This window comes from Zalophus californianus, chromosome 7, assembly GCF_009762305.2.
Source record: "Zalophus californianus isolate mZalCal1 chromosome 7, mZalCal1.pri.v2, whole genome shotgun sequence".
NCBI lineage: Eukaryota > Metazoa > Chordata > Mammalia > Carnivora > Otariidae > Zalophus > Zalophus californianus.
Genome location: NC_045601.1, coordinates 69,752,807 through 69,774,091, shown reverse-complemented (window position 1 = coordinate 69,774,091; position 21,285 = coordinate 69,752,807). Strand labels below are relative to the sequence as shown.

The 21,285-nt window shown below is 44.6% G+C and overlaps 1 protein-coding gene across 15 annotated transcripts in view; it reads left to right on the top strand.

Moving 5' to 3' along the window:
- ANKRD6 (ankyrin repeat domain 6) overlaps window positions 1–21,036 on the top strand; it is a 183,292-nt gene extending 162,256 nt beyond the window's left edge. For 4 of the 15 annotated variants that reach the window (XM_027601232.1, XM_027601234.1, XM_027601235.1 and 1 more), the window contains exons 9-16: window positions 1,280–1,357; window positions 5,080–5,184; window positions 6,489–6,623; window positions 6,954–7,139; window positions 7,608–7,760; window positions 15,813–15,926; window positions 16,644–16,770; window positions 17,841–21,032. In XM_027601232.1, the coding sequence (XP_027457033.1) occupies window positions 1,280–1,357; window positions 5,080–5,184; window positions 6,489–6,623; window positions 6,954–7,139; window positions 7,608–7,760; window positions 15,813–15,926; window positions 16,644–16,770; window positions 17,841–18,409 (1,467 nt within the window). In that variant the 3' untranslated portion in view covers window positions 18,410–21,032. Of the gene's footprint in view, window positions 1–1,279; window positions 1,358–5,079; window positions 5,185–6,488; window positions 6,624–6,953; window positions 7,140–7,607; window positions 7,761–15,812; window positions 15,927–16,643; window positions 16,771–17,840 lie in introns of all 15 variants that reach the window. The other 11 variants (XM_027601239.1, XM_027601242.1, XM_027601241.1 and 8 more) reach the window with 7 other exon arrangements.
- Window positions 21,037–21,285: the final 249 nt, after the last annotated feature.

Here is a 21,285-nt window from a genome sequence, read left to right as displayed (position 1 = left end):
CAGGCACCAGCTCAGGCACCCTTTCTTCCTTGAGGCTGACCTGTGGTCTCTGCCCTTCTGAAGTAGCCCAGACTCAGGGGCTGGGGACAGAACAGTTGTGTAGAGAGCTGGGGAGTGCTGGAGCTGGCAAAAGGCTCCTGAATCTCGTCCCCACCTGCCTCCTCCACCTGAATCTCGTCCCCACCTGCCTCCCCGACCTGAATCTCGTCCCCACCTGCCTCCTCCACCTGAATCTCGTCCCCACCTGCCGCCTCCACCTGAATCTCGTCCCCACCTGCCGCCTCCACCTGAATCTCGTCCCCACCTGCCGCCTCCACCTGAATCTCGTCCCCACCTGCCGCCTCCACCTGAATCTCGTCCCCACCTGCCTCCTCCACCTGAATCTCGTCCCCACCTGAATCTCGTCCCCACCTGCCTCCTCCACCTGAATCTCGTCCCCACCTTCCTCCTCCACCTGAATCTCATCCCCACCTGCCTCCTCCACCTGAATCTCGTCCCCACCTGCCGCCTCCACCTGAATCCAGTCCCCACCTTCCTCCTCCACCTGAATCTCGTCCCCACCTGCCTCCTCCACCTGAATCTCGTCCCCACCTTCCTCCTCCACCTGAATCTCGTCCCCACCTGCCGCCTCCACCTGAATCTCGTCCCCACCTGCAGCCTCCACCTGAATCTCGTCCCCACCTGCCTCCCCCACCTCCTCCTCCGCGCAGCCCTCCCACCTGTATTGTGTGGTGCATGGTACCTGTCCCATGATGGCCGTTCCCTTCTTTTGAATCCCACTGTTAGCAACTCCTACTTTCTGCCTTAATCTCCCCAGAGCCTCCGATATGGCCAAAGTTTCCTAATTGTTCTGAGACTGGCTGGGGCCTGATCTTCCAAGTGTCCTCCAGGGAAAATTAATTGCTTGGCTGGATTTTATGATCCTTCGTGTTTCTTCAACTGAAATCTTCCACCGTGACCTTGTCTTTTACATTCCCTCCTCTCTTTTCTAGGAAGCATTCCTTGGTGGGTAGGTATCCCAGAGCTTTGCTTCCTAGAGGGTCAACACTGACGCACTCTTGCTGTATGTTGTTAATCATTGTGCTCTCAGGTGTGACTTGGCTCCTGCACTAAAGGGGGCGAGGCTCAAGAGCAAGGCCGGGTCTTCTGTGTGATTATATCTTGTTGAGTTTGCTTACATGCCGGTGTGACTGAGTGCAGAGTTGCTGTCCCAGTTGGGCTAGATGTGTGCAGGGTTGGTGTCTTTTACTCACTTGTCCTGCCCTTTGCCTTTCCTTAGGCAGGCCAGACTCCATTGGAGACTGCCCGCTACCACAATAATCCGGAAGTTGCTCTTCTCCTCACTAAAGCTCCCCAGGTAGGATTTATTGCATTTTCCATTATATTGATTACGTGGGGCTGCAAAGTTGTTGGCATTCTCCGGTGGCCATCTGTTAAAGCCAACTCAAAATAACTTAAATAGGAAATTGATGGGTTTGCAGCCAGGCGGTGGAAAATGCAGGAATCCATGTGTGCCTCCAAGATAACCAGAGCCGGAGACATAAGGTTCAGCGGGCTCGTTTTCATACATGGACATCCTTCCTTCTCTGTGGCTGGATCATGGTCATTACCAGCTTTGTGGATTATAACTCCCCAAGTACTCAGGGAAGAAGTTCTGGTTTAAATGATACAGAAGAAGATCATGATTGACTAGCTTGGGGCAAATGCCCTGAACAAGTGGGACAGGCGCTTTAGGGAGCTAGTAGCTGTATCCACTTGACTGTGTGGTCGGAAGGGGCATTTCCTGGAGAAAGGTGGGAGGAAGGGATCCAGTCCAGCAAACAAGGCAGTAAAATGTCCATTAGAGGCAGTCAAGCGTAATAGTGTTCCTTCCTTTTTTATTGAATATAATGGTATTTGGAGCATCATTTAACTTAAAAAATTGATATCATTTGAGTTGAGATTGGAATTGACATTTGTAATGTATAAGCTATATTCATCATTTCAGCACTCTGAAACAACTTTTTGTTCATGTTACCTTTCAGACACATAATTTTCATAATTGTGCCTACAATATACATACCCTTTTGTATCCTGCCCTTTATCCTAACTGTAGTAGGAAAATGTTCTGCAGTTCACATAATTATTCATCATAATGGAAGCCAGTTTGCTTTTTTGTTGCTGTCCCATATTTTGTTAACCTAAATGTCCAATATTAAGGAAATAGTTTGCTTCCCGATTGGAGGTACTCTGTCACATTACAGCAAAAACAGATTAGTTTTCGAACTTATTAGGCCTGATAACTGTGAGAAGGTAAAGTCTCAGAGAGCCAGAGGAAGATTCCAGACACCAGCCTGCTGTGCCTGAGCCCCATCAGCCCAGGGGTCTGCATGGTCTTTATTTCATTTATGTTTTCAAAACCTACCTGATATAACTAGCAGACTCTGGAAGTGGTGAAGATTTTTGCCTTCTGAAAACTGATCACCCTGTTGCCCGTGGAGTTGGTCCTCAGTGGTGTCTGGAAGTCTGTGGAACCCCTGACAGACACAAGTCAGGTGGTCCTTTGGAAAAAGTTTCCACCTCTTTCCGACTATTTGCAAACAAATCATCAACGGAATCACATCCATGAATCCTGATGGAAAAATGCTGGTCTTTTACAGATCAAAAAGTACAGGATGCTATAATAAAGGTCAGAATCCATCTCTGTTCTATGGCATTTCAGTGTTTGGCAGTTTGGAGAGCCAGCTCTGTCCTTAGCCGTATGAAGATCATCGAATTTTGTGGGGTGGAGTATCCCCAAGGCACACAGAATTATAGGCCTTTAACCCACCTGCCTTTTGTTTTCCAGAACTCAAGGATCTGAGTTCATAGAGAAAAAGCTTTACTGTGGACCATTTTCCTATGTGATTCTCCTTTAGTGTTTCCATTGAAAAAAAAAATAGACTTCAGTTTTTCCACACCCATTTGAATGGCAAATAAATAAGATGACATTTTATGGAATATTTTATGTAACTATATATGCTAAACTCTATTCTCAACCTGAAGAAGGAACTTTGGAGTGTGCATAAAATTGTATACATACTGTTCTTCTGTTCTGAGGTTCTAGAACTAGCCTTCCTGTGTGTGAAACAGGAAATTCCTTGCCTTGGGATGTTAGCTGACCATGGATTTCACTGGCTCACAGGAGTACTAAGAGGTTACTTTCTAAAGATCCATATACCCTGATTTCCGTGAACTGGAAAAGACTGATGACCTTCCATTTAGTAGATGACATGGTTCGCTGAGAAAGGCTGTAAGCCATGCAAAGTTATTTTCACTGGCTAATAATAACATGGTCTATGGAGGGAATTATTCTGATGATTTGGGTGACCTCTGAGTATCCCTTCTCATTTTAGATTGATGCGGTTCACAAATGCTTCTGAAAGTGAATTTGGGGTTGATATTGGGGCTGTATTCTGTTCCAGGAGTCCATAAGCTGAATGAGTGAAGGGCACTAGTCACTCCTCATCAGACTTGACTTCCTAGTGAGTCTGAATTTAGCTTACGAAAGGGCTTAGGACAGTGGCTTTCAGATCTTTTGGTCTAGGGACACTTAATGTTCTAGAGGCCCATAAAGAGCTGTGTTTATATCTGTTAATAGTTACCATATTTGAAATTCAACTCGAGAAATGTTTTTAAATGAATAAACATTTTTAACTCTGTTACCACAAAATGAACTTGTTTTTGTGAAAAGTAACTTTATCAAAACAAGTTGTGTGAGAAGAGTAGCATTATTTTTCATTTCTGCAAATCTCCATACTGTTTTCCTAAAAGGAAGATGCATGTGATCCATTGGAGTACGTGTGCAGCTTCTGGTAAACACCGCTGTATACTCAGTGCAGGAGAGAAAAAGGCCGACGTTGTTGTAATATTATGAAGGTAATTTTAGCCTCGGTTCCAGGACACTTTCAGAGCTGTTGGCTTAGGGGATGAGAATACAGTTTAAAAATCTGGTTCAGCCACAGGCAGATATTGTCAGGAATTCTCCATTTAGGGTGGTACCTGCTGCCCATAAAGGTTTTGTCCCATGATAGTGTCACTTGAATTTAATGAACACAAAGTTGAACATTGAGCTGAAGACTATGGTGAACTATCTACCTATGAAGACAAGATGTTTTATTGCAGAGAAATTGTGAGACCTTGAAAAAGGTGTTTTTACTTGCTGGACCTCCTTGGTTAAAGGGGGTGCCCCTGGAACTGGGAAGGAAGGGGCCTGGGGGAAGGGCGTGGAGCTGGGCCAGAGATTGAAGGTTTCTGACAGCTCAGAGATTTGTACCCTTATTAAACTTCCTCTGCCAGTCAAGGTACTCTAGGGACCGAGGCAGGAGGAAGGCACCTGACGGTGATTGATGGTCCAGGATGTACCAGCCGCCTGCTTTGTCTTCGTTAATTCCATTAACTCCCCAGATTTACATTGGAGAATACAGAGAGGGCAAATAACTTTTGGACCCCATGTCTACTTGCGTGTGTCCGTTCTACCTTCCTGCACTCAAAGGGGCAGACCAAATGCTTCCTCTGGGGAGGAGATTCCTGTCCCGTGGTTGGGACCATGGTTCACAGACACACTTCAGTGTTTGAATCAAACTGCAAATATCCTTGAATACGGTTTGGTCAAGAGAAAATCTGATGGGCTAGTTCAGTTCCCGTGTACCAAGATAGTGAGCCTGTGCCTGGCCTGGGGCTGCCACGTTCGACTATTCCAGGGGATGCCATTCCTTTCCTAGTCTCTGTGAGTAGTGTTCCCTGGAGCTCAGCCATGCACAGCCTACACACACCTATATGGTGGCCGTGGCCCGGCACATAAATGCCTGTTCTTGTCCTAGACTGTAAGCTCCTGGAGATCAGGGATAATGTGTTCCTCCTCTCTGGGTCCCTAGAGAGCCCGGCGCAGGACCTAGGAAGCCTAGCAGACAGTCTGGAAGTGTTTGTTGACGTGAACGCATGGTCTCTCCCACTAGGCTGGAAGCTTCATTAGATCAGAGCACCAGGTCCAAGGCTGAGTCCATCACGCTGATGCTGCACACGCCGGTGGTTTTTAACAATGCCTCTTGCCTCCTTCAGGTCTTACGCTTCAGTCGTGGGCGAAGCCTGAGGAAAAAGAGAGAGAGGCTCAAGGAAGAGAGGAGAGCTCAATCTGTGCCAAGAGATGAGGTGGCACAAAGCAAGGTGGGGGGTAGCCCTCCTGCGCCTCCCTAACTTCACCCCATTCCAGAGGGTGGGAAACTCGCGCCGCTGCTTCTGGGCTTGTGGGGCAGCGGCCGTGCCCTCCTCTTGTCTCTCCTTCCCACTGCTTCTTCAAACTGTCGTCCGTGCTTTCTCTTCGGCTCCCTGTCCTCCACTCCTCCAGGGGTTCAGATCGTGTGCCTGTTTGCCCGTCTTTCCCAGCCCCCTGTATCTATGGCCTTGTCACCACCATGCGGACAGCTCTGCCTCGGACACTGTGCCCTTAATTGTATGGGGCAGTGGTTTGCAAAGTGTGGCATCCACTGTGTCACCTGGGACCTTATTAAATATGTAGAGTCTGGGGCTTCACCCCAGACCCACTGGATCAGAAACTCCAGGAGGGGCCCAGCAAGCTGTGTTTGAATGAGCCCCGTGGGTGATCCTGATGTGGACTAAAGTTTGACCACCACTGGCCTAGGTTGCTTCCTTCCTTTCCGCTTAGGGAATGGACTGAGGCTGTGCTAGCCCATGTGATTCCTCTGTGAGAACTGAGAAGAAGATGCCCCCTGGGCAGCCCAGCCCTGCTCGGGCACATACGGTAAAGCGAGCCCGAGCTGGATTTCAGCTCCCTCTGCTAGGTGCCCTTGTATGGGGACAGCCTGCACGAATAGACACCGTAGCCTTGGAACACACCCTGCCTTTCAGCTCTCCCAGGACGAAAAAGGCTAGAGTATAAAGACAACTTTTGGCCCATAAAATTTTATACCATGTACTCATTCTTTTTCAAAATCTTATCCGTTTCCAGGGTTAAGGCATTGTAACTCTGATTAAGTTCCTGTGGGTGTGTTGTATATATTAATTTGTAAAAGTTCTTATAAGGAGTGGAAATGTGATGTTTTTTCATTTCAGAGATTTCCCATACTCCATTATGAATTGTGAGGTCCAAGTTCAAAGAATGAATGGTATTTTTGTTGTGGTTGCAGTTATTGAAATGCAAAAAAAAAAAAAGAAAAATCTCTAACGCTGAGGTGTTTGTGGTAGGTTCCCGAAGCTCTAGAGTATAGAATTAGACCCAAGACTATATTTAGTTTGGCACCTAATAGAGTCAAAGCCAAATATTCAAGCAACTGGGAAAACGGAAGATGTGCAGTGGCAACCACCGGGCAGTGTTCCCTGTTTGTCATTGGCTGAGTCCCACGGGCCCTTTCGTGGATGCAGTCTTGCAAACAGCATTTTACACCGTTACAGAAAAAGGCAGAGGGGGGCGATTAGAACTGGTTTCTGGGCTTTTTTTCTTTCCTCTGTAGGGAAGTGTCTCAGCCGGAGACACCCCCAGCAGTGAACAGGCTGTGCCCAGAAAAGAAGAGGCCAGAGAAGATTTCCTGTCCGCCTCCCCAGAGCCCAGAGCAAAGGACAACAGGCAGAGAAAGTCAAGGCCCAAGGTCAGGAGGCCCGTAAAAGCAGCCAGGGGAGGGCTGGGAGACAGCTTGGCAGAGGGCCCTGGGATAGCGTCATGCCCAGTAGCTAGAACGCCACTTTGCTTGGCTTGCTGGTTGGGAGCCAGAGCACAGAACTTAAATCTGGCTAATTTCAAACACACGGTTAGCATGCTGATAGATTTCTTTTGATGTGGGCTGCTTAGAGTGGAATGTCATGAGACCAAGCAAGGCGGGAGTAAGATGGGAGCCATGAATGAGATGGGAGCGGCGGGCTGGGTGTCAGTCCTGCGGATGTCACGGTGCTCAGGGCAATTGTCCCTTCCTCTCCCACAGGTGTCAGCATTTTCTGACCCCACCCCACCAGCAGACCAACAGCCTGGACGCCAGAAGGACGCACATGCACATAATCATCCTAAAAAGAGGCCCAGGCACCGATGCTCCCCCCCGCCCCCTCCCCATGAGTTCAGAGCGTACCAGCTCTACACGCTGTACCGGGGCAAGGACGGGAAAGTGATGCAGGTACCTGGCGAGCTCTGTCTGGACCTAGGACTGTAGGCCTTAAGCAAGGCTGTGCCTTTATTACTATTCCCGGGGATGAATATCCACTTTCAGTGTTGACTTAAGGTATGAGCTTGGAAGATAAACCAGGTGGCCTTCCTGACCTGAACTGCAGATGGCACCCCCTAGCTTAGGCCCAGGCATACAAGGGTAGTTACAGAGCTTTCTGCACCATCCTTAGGTGACTGCATCGTCTTGAGGCCCCAGAGTGGATAAAAGAAACAAGGATTGGGGCTCTCTGAATCTTCTCAGTGCCTCCTGGTCCCCAAGCTTGGCCCTCTGGACATCCCAAAGTCATGCCAGGCATGACTGTGCCTCCTCCGTCGTCTGTATCCCCCTGGCATACTGACCGGCACTGGATGGGTACCCAAGACCAATTTGGGGAAGGAACGAATGAATGGATTGATTCCTTTATTGTTTCCCTGTCAGGCACCGATAAATGGTTGTCGATGTGAACCCCTAATCAACAAGCTGGAGAACCAGTTGGAGGCAGCTGTGGAGGAGATCAAAGCAGAGCTGGGGTCAGTTCAGGATAAAATGAACACAAAGCTGGGACATATGGAGAACAAGACCCAGCACCAGGTCAGTGAGTTGCCTGGAATTCTTCATGTCCAGGTGTTCTGAAAGGAAATGAAATCAGAAAGAGCCCTCAGCACATCCTTCTATTCTGCAGCCTCTGCCCTGAGCATGTCAGGCGGGCTGTCAGGCAAGAGGCCTGTCTTTGTGATTTCTTTCAAGCCCCCCAAAAATCTTTTTTTTTTTTTAATTTAAATTCAGTTAACATATAATGTCTTATTGGTTTCAGAGGAAGAGGTCGGTGATTCATCAGTCTTATATAACACCCAGTGCTCATGACATCACGTGCCCTCCCCAATGCCCATCACCCAGTTACCCCATTCCCGCACCCTCTCCCCCCAACCCAATAACCCTCAGTTTTTTCCTATGATTAAGTCTCTTATGGTTTGTCTCCCTCTCTGATTTCGTCTTGTTTTATTCTTCCCTCCCTTCCCCCCAATCCTTTATTTTGTCTCTTAAATTCCACATATAAGTGAGATTATATGATAATTGTCTTTCTCTGATGGACTTACTTTGCTTAGCATAATACCCTCTAGTTCCATCCACGTTGTTGCAAATGGCAAGATTTCTTTTTCTGATGGTTGAGTAATTTTTTTTTTTAAACTTTTTATTTATGTATTCATGAGAGAGAGAGAGAGAGAGAGAGGCAGAGGGAGAAGCAGGCCCCCAAGGAGCAGGGAGCCTGATGCGGGGACTCGATCCCAGGACCCTGGGGTCACGACCTGAGCCGAAGGCAGACACCCAACCATCTGAGCCACCCAGGCGCCCTGGTTGAGTAATTTCATTGTGTGCATATGTGTATACACACACACACACACACACACCACATCTTCTTTATCCGTTCATCTGTCGATGGACATCTTGGCTCTTTCCATAGTTTGGCTATTGTGGACATTGCTGCTATAAACACTGGAGTGCAGGTGCCCCTTCGGATCCCTACATTTGTATCTTTGGGGTAAAGACCTAGTAGTGCAATTGCTGGGTCGTAGGGTAGCTCTATTTTTAACTTTTGAGGAACCTCCATACTGTTTTCCAGAGGGGTTGCACCAGCTTGCATTCCCACCAACAGTGTAAGAGGGTTCCCCTTTCTCCACATCCATGCCAACACCTGTCATTTCCTGACTTGTTAATTTTAGCCATTCTGAGTGTGAGGTGGTATCTCATTGAGGTTTTGATTTGTATTTCCCTGAAGCCGAGTGATGTTGAGCATTTTTTCATGTGTCTGTTGCCCATTTGGATGTCTTCTTTGGAGAAATGTCTGTTCGTGTCTTCTGCACATTTCGTGATTTCATTATTCTTTGGGTGTTGAGTTTGATAAGGTCTTTATAGATTTTGGATACCAGCCCTTTATCTGATATGTCATTTACAAATATCTTCTCCCATTCTGTCGGTTGTCTTTTGGTTTTGTCGACTGTTTCCTTTGCTGTGCAGAAGATTTTTATCTTGATGAAATCCCAATAGTTCATTTTTGCCTTTGTTTCCCTTGCCTTTGGAGACATGTGTAGCAAGAAGCTGCTGCAGCAGAGGTTGCTGCCTGTGTTCTTCTCTAGGATTTTGATGGATTCCCATCTCACATTTAGGTCTTTCATCCATTTTGAGTCTATTTTTGTGTATGGTATAAGGAAATGGTCCAGTTTCATTCTTCTGCATGTGGCTGTCCAATTTTCCCACCATTTGTTGAAGAGACTGTCTTTTTCCCATTGGATATTCTTTTCTGCTTTGTTAAAGATGAGTTGACCATAGAGTTGAGGGTCCATTTCTGGGTTTATCTATTCTGTTCCATTGATGTCTGTATGTTTATTTTTTTTTAAGTTTGTTTTATTTATTCATTTGAGACAGAGAGATAAGAGCATGAGCTGGGGGAGGTGCAGAGGGAGAGGGAGAAGCAGGCTCTCTGCTGAGCAGGGAGACCGATGTGGGACTTGATTCCAGAACCCTGGGGATCATGACCTGAGCTAAAGGCAGAGGCTTAATCATCTGAGCCACCCAGGTGCCCTGTATGTTTATTTATTTATTTATTTACTTTTTGAATAGTTTGGGAAGAATTTGCCTGCTGCTCCCCCTGCTCTTGTGCGTTTTTTTCTCTCTCAGGTAAATAAATAGAATCTTTAAATTAAAAAAAAAAGGCAATTTCCTCATTTTCTATCTGAATGATCTATCCACTGATGTAAGTGGGATGTTAAAGTCTCCTAGTATTTTTGTATTACTATCAATTTCTCCCTTTGTCTCCTAATATTTGCTTTATGTATTTAGGTTCTCTGAAGTTAGGTGCATATGTATTTACAATTGTTATAATCCTCTTGTTGGATTGATCCCTTTATCATTATGTAATGCTCTTCTTTGTCTCTTGTTCAGTCTTTGTTTTGAAGTCTCTGTTTCTTAAAAGTATTGCTACTTTGGCTACCTCCACCCCACTTCCCTTCTGTTTGCATGGAATCTCTTCTATCCCTTCACTTTTAGTCTGTGTGTGCCTTTAAGTCTGAAGTGAATATCTTGTAGGCAGCAAATAGATGGGTCTTATTTTTTTTTTTTTAATATTTGATTTTATTTGACAGAGACATAGCGAGAGAGGGAACACAAGCAGGGGGAGTGGGAGAGGGAGAAGTAGGTTCTCCACTGAGCAGGGAGCCCGATGTGGGACTCGATCCCGGGACCCTGAGAGCATGACCTGAGCCGAAGGCAGACGCTTAATGACTGAGCCACCCAGGCGCCCCTTATTTATTTTTTTATCCATTCAATCACCCTCTGTCTCTTGATTGGATCATTTAGACCATTTGCATTTAATTATTGATAGGTATGTACCTATTGCCATCTTATTGTTTGCTTGTTTTGTAATTCTCTCTTCCTCTCTTGCTCTGTTTTATGATTGATGACTTTCTTTAGTGTTCTGCTTCACTTTCTTTTGTGTGTGTGTGTATCCTAGGTTTGGGGTTTGTGTTTACCATGAGATTCGTATATAACCTCCTAATTGTAGAGAGTCTATGTTAAATTGATGGTCACTTGGGGAGCCTGGGTGGCTCAGGCGGGTAAGTGACCAACTCTCTTGATTTTGGCCCAGGTCATGATGTCAGGTCATGAGATCGAGCCCCACATTGGGCTCTGCGCCAGGCATGGAGCCTGCTTGAGACTCTTGCTCTCCCTCTGCCCCCTCTCCCTGCCCCAATCCTCCACTCATGTGCACATGCATGCTCTCTCTCTCTCTCAAAAAAAAAAAAAAAACAAAAAAAACTCAAGTTTGAATACATTCAAAAAGAACTTCATTTTTACTGACCCCCCCGTGTTTTTTGCATGTTGTCATTTTCTATCTTTCTTTTGAGTTTCCTTAACTAACTTTAAAGATACAATTTCACCTCTTTGTCTCTTAATCTTCATACTAGTTTTATAAGTGATTGCTTTACTACCTTTATGTTGCTTTTACTCATGAACTCTTTTTTTCATAATTTCCTAATTATGGACTTTTTACTATGTAAAAAAATCTCTTTAAAATTTCTTGTAAAGTTGGGGTGCCTGAGAGTGGCTCAGTCGGTTAAGCATCTGTCTTCAGCTCAGGTCATGATCCTGGTGTCCTGGGATCGAGCCCCGTGTTGGGCTTCCTGCTCAGCAGGGAGTCTGCTTCTCCCTCTCCCTCTGCCCCTCCCCTGGCTTGTGCTTTCTCTCTCTCTCTCTCAAATAAATAAATGGAATCTTAAAAAAATTTTTTTCTTGTAAGGCTGTTTTAGTGGTGATGAATTCTTTCAGCTTTTGTTTAGGAAAGTCTTTATCTCTCATTTAATTCTGAATAATAAACTTGCTGGGCAGAATATTCTTGGTTGTAGGGTTTTTTTTTTTTTTTTTCCAGTACTTTGAATATATCATGTCACTTCCTCTGGCCTGGAAAGTTTCTTAAAAATCAGCTAATAGCCTTATTGGGGTTTCCTTGAATGTTATTATTTACTTTTGTTGCTTTTGAAATTCTCTTTATCTTTACTCTTTGACATTTTAATTATGTGTTATGGTGTGGATCTCCTTTGGGTTCATTTTGTTTAGAACTCTCTGTGCTTCCTGAACCTGGGTGTCTGTTTTTCTTCCCCAGCTCAGGAAGTTTTCAGCTATCTCTTCACATAAGTTTTCTGTTCCCTTCTCTCTTTCCCTTCCTTCTGGGATGCCTACAATGCAAATGTTTGTGGTTGTCAAAGAGATCCCTTCACCTATCATTATTTTTTTTCTTTAAATTTTTTTGTTATGTTAATCACCATACATTACATCATATCATTATTTTTTAAAGTTATTTTTTTCTTCTTCGGTTTGGGTGCTTTCCATTACCTCATCTTCCAGATTCCAGATCCATTCTTCCTCATCCTCTATGCTGTTGGTTCCTTATATTGTGTTTTTCACTTTAGTTACTATATTCTTCATCTCTGATTGGTTCTTTTTATATTTTCTGTTTCTTTGTTGAAGTTCTGAATTCATTCTCTTCTGTGCAGCTGGTGAGCATCTTTAAGACCATTACTTTGAACTCTTATCAGGCAGATTGGCTCCCTCCGTTTCATTTAGTTCTTCTTTTGTTTTGTTCGTTTTTTTGAAGCATATTCCTCTGTCTCCTCATTTGCTTGACTTTCTGCTTTTGTTTCTTGGGCAGAATTAGGCAGAATAGCTACTTATCCTAAACTTGAAGGAATGGTCTTATGTATGGTAATCCCCTGTGTAGAGTGTGTATGCTTGGTGACTTTGGCTGGCTGGCAGAACTGTGGCGGGGGGGGGGGGGGAGGCGGTCCCCAGGTTCTCTGCACTGGGGCTTAGTGGGATGGCCTGAACTGAAGTGGGTGCAGACTGGGGCAGTCCTGGGGCTCTCTGTGCCAAAGGCCTCATGGCAGGTCAGCTGAAGCTGAAGTGTGGGTATAGGGATGTCCTGGAGCTCTCTATGCAGAGAGTGCCCTGGCAGACGAGCAGAAGCTGAAGTGGGTGCAAGGTAATGTGTTGCAGGGGCTCTTCACGGGATGCACCCTGGCACGTCATCTGAAGCCAAAGGGGAGTTGGGTGGGGAGGTCTCGGCACCATGTTGAGTGTGCCCTGGCAAGTCATTTGGAGTTGGAGCAATGTGGGCCTAGAGTGTTCAAGGTGCTTCGCGCCTGTGTCACCTTGGCAAAATGACTGGAGCGGTCGTGAGCACTGACCAAGGGTGTCCACGTGTGTACCATGCTGGGGCTGCCTTGGTGGGACAGCTCGGGCTGGTGTGGGTTAGGGCAGGGCTCACTGAGGTGGCAGGATGCCTGGAGTGCCCGGGCCCTGCTCCCATCTGCGTTATCAAGGTGATGGAGGAACATAGACTCTGGTGCTTGCCGGCCCTTCTGACTCGAGAGCTTTCTGATGGCTCCCCTGACATCTGGCAGGGTTCTGGTTCCTTTGTGTTCTAGTTGCCCTTTTACATCCTGGCTTTTCTTCTGTGCACCAGGGCAGACAAATCTTCCGTTTGCTCAGTACTATCTGCACTACAGTTCAGTGTTGGTGGGTGGGGGGGTCCCTTTGCTACCATGTCTCTCCCTTACTGTTCTCTATATGGTTTATTTTCTGTGGTACAGAAACTGCTCAGTCATCCCCCAGGTCTTTAGGAGGAATTGCTCTATAAATAGGTGTAGATTAGATGTGGTGTGGAGGAGATTAAGGGTCTTAACTACCTCACCATCTTGGACCCGAAGAGCCCTTGTCATCTTTGTAACTTATGTTTAGATTTAGTAATGTCTTTGACATGCTGAGTTTTGTTGTGCTATTTAAGGCAATGTACTCTTCTGTATATGGAGCTAAACATAACATTTGTTTTTGTTTAGTACATGGTGTATTTATTTATTTTTACTTCCAGTCTAGTTAACAGTGTTATATTTCAGGTGTACTATATAGTGGTTCAACAATTTCACACATCATCCGGTGGTCATCCCAAGGAGTTCGTTCCTAAATCCCCATCACCTATTTCACCCAAACCGCCACCCACCTCCCTAAGTTACATCTTAGGTTAACTTAATACTAGGTCTGCATTGGCTCAAGTTGTAGATTTACTGTGTGTTCAGTCTCTTCAACCCCTTAGGACATTTAACAAAGGAGAAGAAAACCTTGACTACACAGAAATATGCTCAGGGATTGTGAAAACCTAGAGTTCGATGAATACTAGATGAAACCTTAAGTTAGGTTACCTTAAGTTATATTTTTGCTTCCAGCTTTTTTCACCTAATTTGATATCCTGAGCACTTTCCCATGTGCTTTGCTTCATAATATTCCAGCATATTAATACAACAGTTTATTTAACTATTCCTTTTTATTAGACTTTAAAGTTGCTTATAGTTTTTCACTCTTACAAATAACGCTATGATGGACATTTATGTGCGTAAACGTTTGCCTTTCAAGTTATTTGCTCAGATTTAGGATAACTGGGTCCAGAGTTAAGAATATGTTTAAGGCTCTTGACAAATATTAGTAATCTACTTAACAGAAAGGTTGTGTGAATTTATATCCAACAGGCAGGGTAGGATATAAATTGAGTCTCTGTCTCAAACTTTTGCTGTCGTTAATATTACCATTTTTAAAGTTTTTGCCGAATTAAGAATATTAATTCCTGTTTCCTTGTTTGTTGGTGAGGTAGAACATTTTAGGTTTATTTGTTATTTGTACTTCATGGAAAGCGCCTTCAAGAAATCTTTTCCTAATGCCATAATATATTAGTTAAGGCTGTCTTATAAATAAGACAGCTTCGGCTAGCCTAAGCCCAGAGAGGAAATGTATTAGATAAATGCTGGATCTTCTCAAGGACCTCGCTTCATTTCAAGGAGGGTGACAGATGGGGTTGTGGAATCTTCGTCCTAATTCCTAATCACAGGTAAAGGACTCTGGTGTGGCACGCGTCAGGCACTCCTGTGTGACTCAATCAGCCATGCCCTGGAACAAAGCTCTATCAACATGGTTGCTCTTGACAGAGGATAAGGAGGTAGGGGAGGAGGCCAATCCTAGAAAACAGGAGAGCGGCTCACAGGAAAACATGAGGGCTGAAGGAACGAAACAGAAGGTGCTCACCACATCTCCAGAACCTACTGCTCTTTTAGTTTTTTGAGCATCATATGTGTCCCTGACGGGAGAGCTCAGCAGCGAGCCCTTGTGGGCTGGCCCCTGCTAACAAAGTTCCTTTCCCCTGTTTGGACCTTGTCAAAGCAGTGGAAGTTTGGCTTTCCTGGGTGTTAGGGCCCTATGGGAAATGTCACGATGTTGGGGGGAACCTAGGAGGGCATGACTGAAAGGGGACAATCATTTGTTCTCTGACACACACGCTTTAATTCTCCACCCTCCTTCACACTTGCTTTGATTACTTTCAGCGAAGCACTAAGGGGGCTGGCTCATTAAGAACACTGGATAGGGCGCCTGGGTGGCTCAGTTGGTTAAGCGACTGCCTTCGGCTCAGGTCATGATCCTGGAGTCCCGGGATCGAGTCCCACATCGGGCTCCCTGCTCAGCAGGGAGTCTGCTTCTCCCTCTGACCCTCTTCCCTCTCGTGCTCTCTGGCTCTCATTCTCTCTCTCAAATAAATAAATAAAATCTTTAAAAAAAAAAAAAGAACACTGGCTAAAAGCGCTGAGCATTCAGCTGCTTTCGCTACCTCACAGGCAGCCACTAACATTTAAGGGTGGGGTGTTAAAAATTAATTGAAAGGATAATTAAGATCAGGTACAGCTGCATACTTCTAGAAGTAGTTTTTCCTTTCAATAATAGTCTTGGAAATGTTCTGAAACCTGTAAAAATTCTCTGTACAAGGTCTGTTGGCTTATGTTGTAGATTTACTGTGTGTTCAGTCTCTTCAACCGCTTAGGACTTTAACAAATAAGGAAAAAAAGCCTTGACTACACAGAAACATGCTCAGGGATTGTGAAAACCTAGAGTTCGATGAAAACTAGATGAAACTTGGATAAAAGAGAAGTTGAGGTTTGCTTCTGTTGTCTCTGGCCCCGGCTTGGTCCCCCAGAGCCCCGTCTCAGGAGGCAGGAGACCGTACCCCATCCTTAGATCATGTCAGTCCTATGCTCTCTGCCCACTGAACCCCAGATGCGCGTTCTGGACAAGCTGATGGTCGAGCGGCTCTCAGCGGAGAGAACAGAGTGCGTGACCCGCCTGCAGCAGCACTCGGACGCCGAGAAGCACGAGGGAGAGAGGCGACAGGTGAAAACCAGGATGTGTCTTTTGCTGGGTATTTACTACAACTCTCCACCGAGTTGAGACTCGGACCCATCACTGAAAACCCAGAGGCCAAGAACCCATAAAAGCATTGGTATTATGTAGCATGTCCTTTTTAATGTCCTTTTATTAATTTATATAATGAATAGAAAAGAACATGTAGTTCAGTCCATTTGTTGCTGAATATTCTGGTAATTGGTGGAGACTGAAACGTTCATAGAATATGCTGGGGAAGATGTGGTCTCTGCTTTGAAGCACTTCTATGTATCGTGCATCTGTTAGGCATTGCTCTGTTGTTGAGCTAAGAGTTGTTTCCTGCCCTTGGGGAGTTCGTCTACCTAAGAACAACACACATAAAATGAGTGCTTGTTGAGTGTGTGAGAGTTCATGCTCCTGAGCAGCCAGAAATTCTTGATTTGTAAGATTTGGGAAGCTTTGGGTGTTCAAGGTGTCTCTTGCCCTAAGTCACTCAAAGATTATAGAAACTATCAGGTTTGGTGCTGGGTGAATCCTGGTCTACACAGGGCAGCAGAGAAGGCTGTGTGGCTGTGGGAGTGGAGGTAATCCACAGCTTTTAGGCTTGTCAAGATGATATGCTGAACTTTCATAATAGAAGAGTCCACTTTAGATGCTTTCATTCATAAACCACATGTCCAATTCACCTAATCATTTATGCGGGTTTGTTTGTTTTTGTTTTTGTAGATGTCATTGGTGGATGAATTAAAAACCTGGTGCATGTTAAAGATTCAGAATCTGGAGCTGAAGCTTTCTGGAGATTCTAGGGCCTCTAGGACCAAATCCATACCATCTACTTGCGAGTCCTCTACAGGTAATGCATGTGCAGAGAGAGCCACTCCATCCAAAGGTGGTAAAACCTCCCGGGATTGTTCCCTGCTGTACCCAAAGGCAGCCCCTCGGATAGGGCTGTGGAAAACACTGGATTCTAAATTCTGTAGGGCTAAGAACTTATTTTGGTTACTGCTGTACTTTCAGTTACTATACGGCAATAAAGTACTCCTATTTAAATATTCAGACATTTCTGAATAAAGGAATAATCAAGAATTGTTGGCTGGTGATAGCAGTGTTTCAGGTACAATGTTGATGGTGTCCGAGTGGGTCCCAAAGATGAAGAGTGAGGAATGAACATCTGTCTCCTCAGCAGGGGTCCTTCCTTTGACCTTTGTCCAACTGTGTAAAACCTCCATAAACAGCAGTTCATATATTGAAGCTCCAGGTGCTAGATAGAGATCTTTCAAGCAAAGTGTCTTTTCATTAGCCACAGTGATTATACTCAGTGCTAATTTTGAGGACGTTTAGAACCTCGTAATTAGGCCTCTGTGAGGAATTTTGATATGTCATGTGTATTATGTTATTATAGACCATTTCTGGAACCGTGGTTTTACCCTCTTTGTGCCCATAACATTGGGGAAATCCTGGGCAAATTTTTCATGCTAGGTCTAGTTATGGAACTTGGCTGGAGCTCTGGGTAGAGAGAGCCAGTAACTGGGGCTATGGTGTGGAAAAAGGTCCAGAAATTAGGGAATGGGCAGATTCATTCCCATCTATACATACCCAGTTCTGTTTTGGAGATACTTGGTGAGCTGTGTCATCCTTAGCAATCACAAAATTACCTAGAGCTTTCTAAGCTTTGTAACTGGCTAAAGGAAAGGCCAGCAACTTTTTTGGCTTAGATGCCACCAGTGTCGTTAATCCCTGCAAGCCCTGACAAGCCAAAATGATCATCAGGGGGAAGTGGAAGTGGGGAGGGTGGAGGAGAAATCACACGTGGTGGTTGGCAGTTGGGAAGGCTGATGGTTTACAGGATTACCAGGACTCTGAAATGCTGACCCAGAGCCACGGGACTGTGTGAATGTGGTTTTGTTTTCCTTCTGAAACTAGGTGTGGATCAATCAGTGGTCACTGCAGGTCCAGTAGCAGCTTCTGACAGTTCTCCTCAGGTGGTGAGGCCCAAGGAAAAGGCCTTCAACCCCACTGCTCCCCACAGAATACAGCAGGAGCTGTCTTCCTCAGACTGTACGGGTTCCCGGCTGAGGAATGTCAAGGTCCAGACAGCCTTGCTACCCTTGAAAGAGGCAGCCAAATGTGATCAGCAGGCTGGGCCCTGTGTAGACAGAGGCACCCAAACCAGGAAGTCTGGGAAAAGCGGGCAAACAAGGCATCGGACCCAGCAGCCAGCACCCAGCAACCCCTGTGGGCCGCCACCAGCAACAGGCAGCGAGCAGACCGCCCCTCACACTCGAGATGCCTCCCAAGCTCTGGAGATTACCCAGTATTTTTTTGAGGCTGTTTCTACCCAGATGGAAAAGTGGTATGAAAGGAAGATTGAGGAAGCACGAAGCCAAGCCAGTCAGAAAGCCCAGCAAGACAAGGCCACCTTGAAGGAACATATTAAAAGCTTAGAAGAAGAACTTGCTAAACTAAGGACAAAGGTGCAGAAGGACAATTAGGACCTGGGGCGCGGCACAAGAAGGGATTCTTGATGATTGCTGGCTTTGCAGCTCTAGAAGAGCTATGCCCAAGGTGTCTATTATCGTGCACACAGTGGACTTGTCTTTCAAAAAAAGTCAAATTTCTGAGATGTACCAGACCCATGCTTCCTATGCCCTGAAGTTATGATGACTTCAACAGTGAGACTGAAACCGGGGGACGCTTGCTTAGTTTCAGGTTTCATTACAAACTCATAACCTCAGTCCAGGCTCATCTGAGGTTCAAAAGCTCAGATTAAGTGAGCCACACTTAGAAACTGACGATCTGTAGAGTCTAAACCCTAAAATTCAGGATGTATGAAATAATACAAATCGAAAGGAAGAAGAAAAACGAATCCCCTGTGAATGCCAGTAGTCATTCATGTGGCGTGCACCTGCTGGGCCCAGAGAGGGCTATCTTTCTGTGAGCGCTGTGGCTGAGATGCGCAAAGTCCCCTCTCAAATTCCTACTTCTCAAAAGGCTGACCTTTTAACCAGATGAAAACTTATCGAATAGATTTCGAGGAGAAAAAGATTTTCATAATGTCACTAGATCCAGCATATCTTAAAATATTTTGCAAAGTCAGAGGGTATTTAAAATAATAAGGAATTGGTGAAAAGCACTGGGAATATTTGTTAATAAACTCAAATGAGAAAGGTTCAAATCATTGGGTCATTGTTTCTGTATTTTCAGCCAAAATACAGCAATACTACAATTGATTAATCCTACTGATTTTAAAGATTAATGGACAAACATTCATCTAACAATTACCTGAAGCTTCTACCCTCAATCACTCCCAATTATCCAAGAGTACCTTTCTAAATTTGAGCTTTTTGGTCTACATTTTATAAAGAAGTAAGGCTATTTCCCGGAAGTATTTCACTTCTAATTGTGTCCTGTCATTGATGAGCCTCAAAAGTTTCCCACTGCTTTGCAGTGATTCTGTCAAGGTAAAATAATTCAGTAACTTGATCTAGACCCCACTGTTCCCCAGCTTTGTGGAGCCCCAAGGATTTTACTCTGCTCTATGGAGTATACGAAGTTATAGAAGTAGCTTGGGTATGTTGAAATTTTGGATTTTTCTGCTTCTTGTCCCTTGGTATGTGGGATTATATTCATCTCCTCCAGATTCCACGTATGCACAGAAATCTCCATTCCGTTTCCAACAACACAGGAACTGAGTAACTACTGTCTTTAATGTTGAATAAAATGTTGCTCATTGAGCCATAGAGAAAATGATTTCCTGACATGGGCACACCCAGAAAAAGTTATGTTTATAGTGCCTTTGTTTTTGCCTAATCAAGCTCGCGGTTATTTTTGTTTTTAATAGTGACAATCTATGGACAGAGGCATTCCTAACAAATCTAGATCTAGATGTAGGTCACCATTACACAACCCGGATAGGCAATCAATTTAATGTCCTCTCGAGCTGACGTTCATGTCTGTGAGCTTGTCTTGTTCCTCAACTACCATTCAGGATGTGTTATTGTTCCCCAGAGACTCCTGTTACCCTGCTCCGTGGGGAGGCGCCTTCTCTCTTCATTCCCCTCTGCGCCTCCAGGCAGAACCACACAACTGCAGTGGGATGGTGCCTTCAGTGTCTCTCGGGTCATGGGCAGCTTTAGAATCCTTCCTCAACACACATCAGTTTCTTGAGAACTTGCCTGATACTCAGAGATGAAATCCTGAGATACTCCGTAAGTTGTAGTCTAAGCAGTTCTTTTCACTTACCACATATCTCCTGTTATCCCAAGGAGTATCCTTGTTGAGAAATGCTGAAAACAAATTAAATTTTATCTCAACCACAGAGTGCTTTGGAAGGAAGGATTTTGATTATGTCACCTCTACCCATCAGAAGCAGGCAGCTTATCATTATGAACTGGGTATTTTTGTCCAAGTCACAGGGAGGAGACTAGGGAGGAATGAGGAGTCGAAGGCACCTGGTCTGGCAGAGTACACGGATCCTTCTCTGACAGAAGGGAACCCAGTAGAGGCAAGGAAACAGAACACCATCAGTTGGCCTCCTAACCCAAACTGGTGGCAGTATCTCAAGACCAACAGCTTATTTTAAAAAACTGGGTTTTTGTTCTTTAGTATTGTCAAAAATTCAACTTTGGATCTGATGGGTATCTTTCCTTATTTTTCCCTGATGCTATCTGCTAAAATGAGCAAATGCCACAATAGTACTCTTCCAAAGAAGCAAAACCATTAATTGAAAGTCTGTCATGTGGGTCGTGTTTGAACCGGAGATTGGAACTTTCAATAGCTATGGGGAAAAATGTAAAACACAGAAAGGTTGTAGAATACTGAAGTGGGGTTTTTATTAGTGAATTATTGCATTGAGTAAAGTAAAATCTGTGGTTAGATTGAATATAGTTCTAATCTTACTTTTGACTTCGGGAGCCCAAAATAAAGGAATTGATGTTTTCATGCTTAAATCTTTTTTTTTTTTCCAGTCAAGCGCTGATACTTGAGAGGTATGTTGTCTTCTATTTAATATTTTTATTACCTTGAATTTGTCTCTTTCAAACATTAAACATTTTTTAAAAATGAAAATGTGACTATTTAGTGTATATTTTCGTTTGTGTGGTTAATCAAATTTACGGTTCCCAGAAAGAGTGCCTTCATGTAGGCATACTTTACCTTGTTTTGATAGAAGGGTAACTTCTGGTAAATACATCTGCTTTATAGTAGAGATCAGGTGTACTGCATGAAAAATAAATTTTTCAAAAGCCCATAATATGGAAATATTTCTCAGTACAAGCTTTTTTCTTTTCTCAGTACAAGCTTTAATATTTTGTTTAGACTGTTGACCTTTTAGAAAATACTGAACTGAGAGAACAAAACCTCACTTATA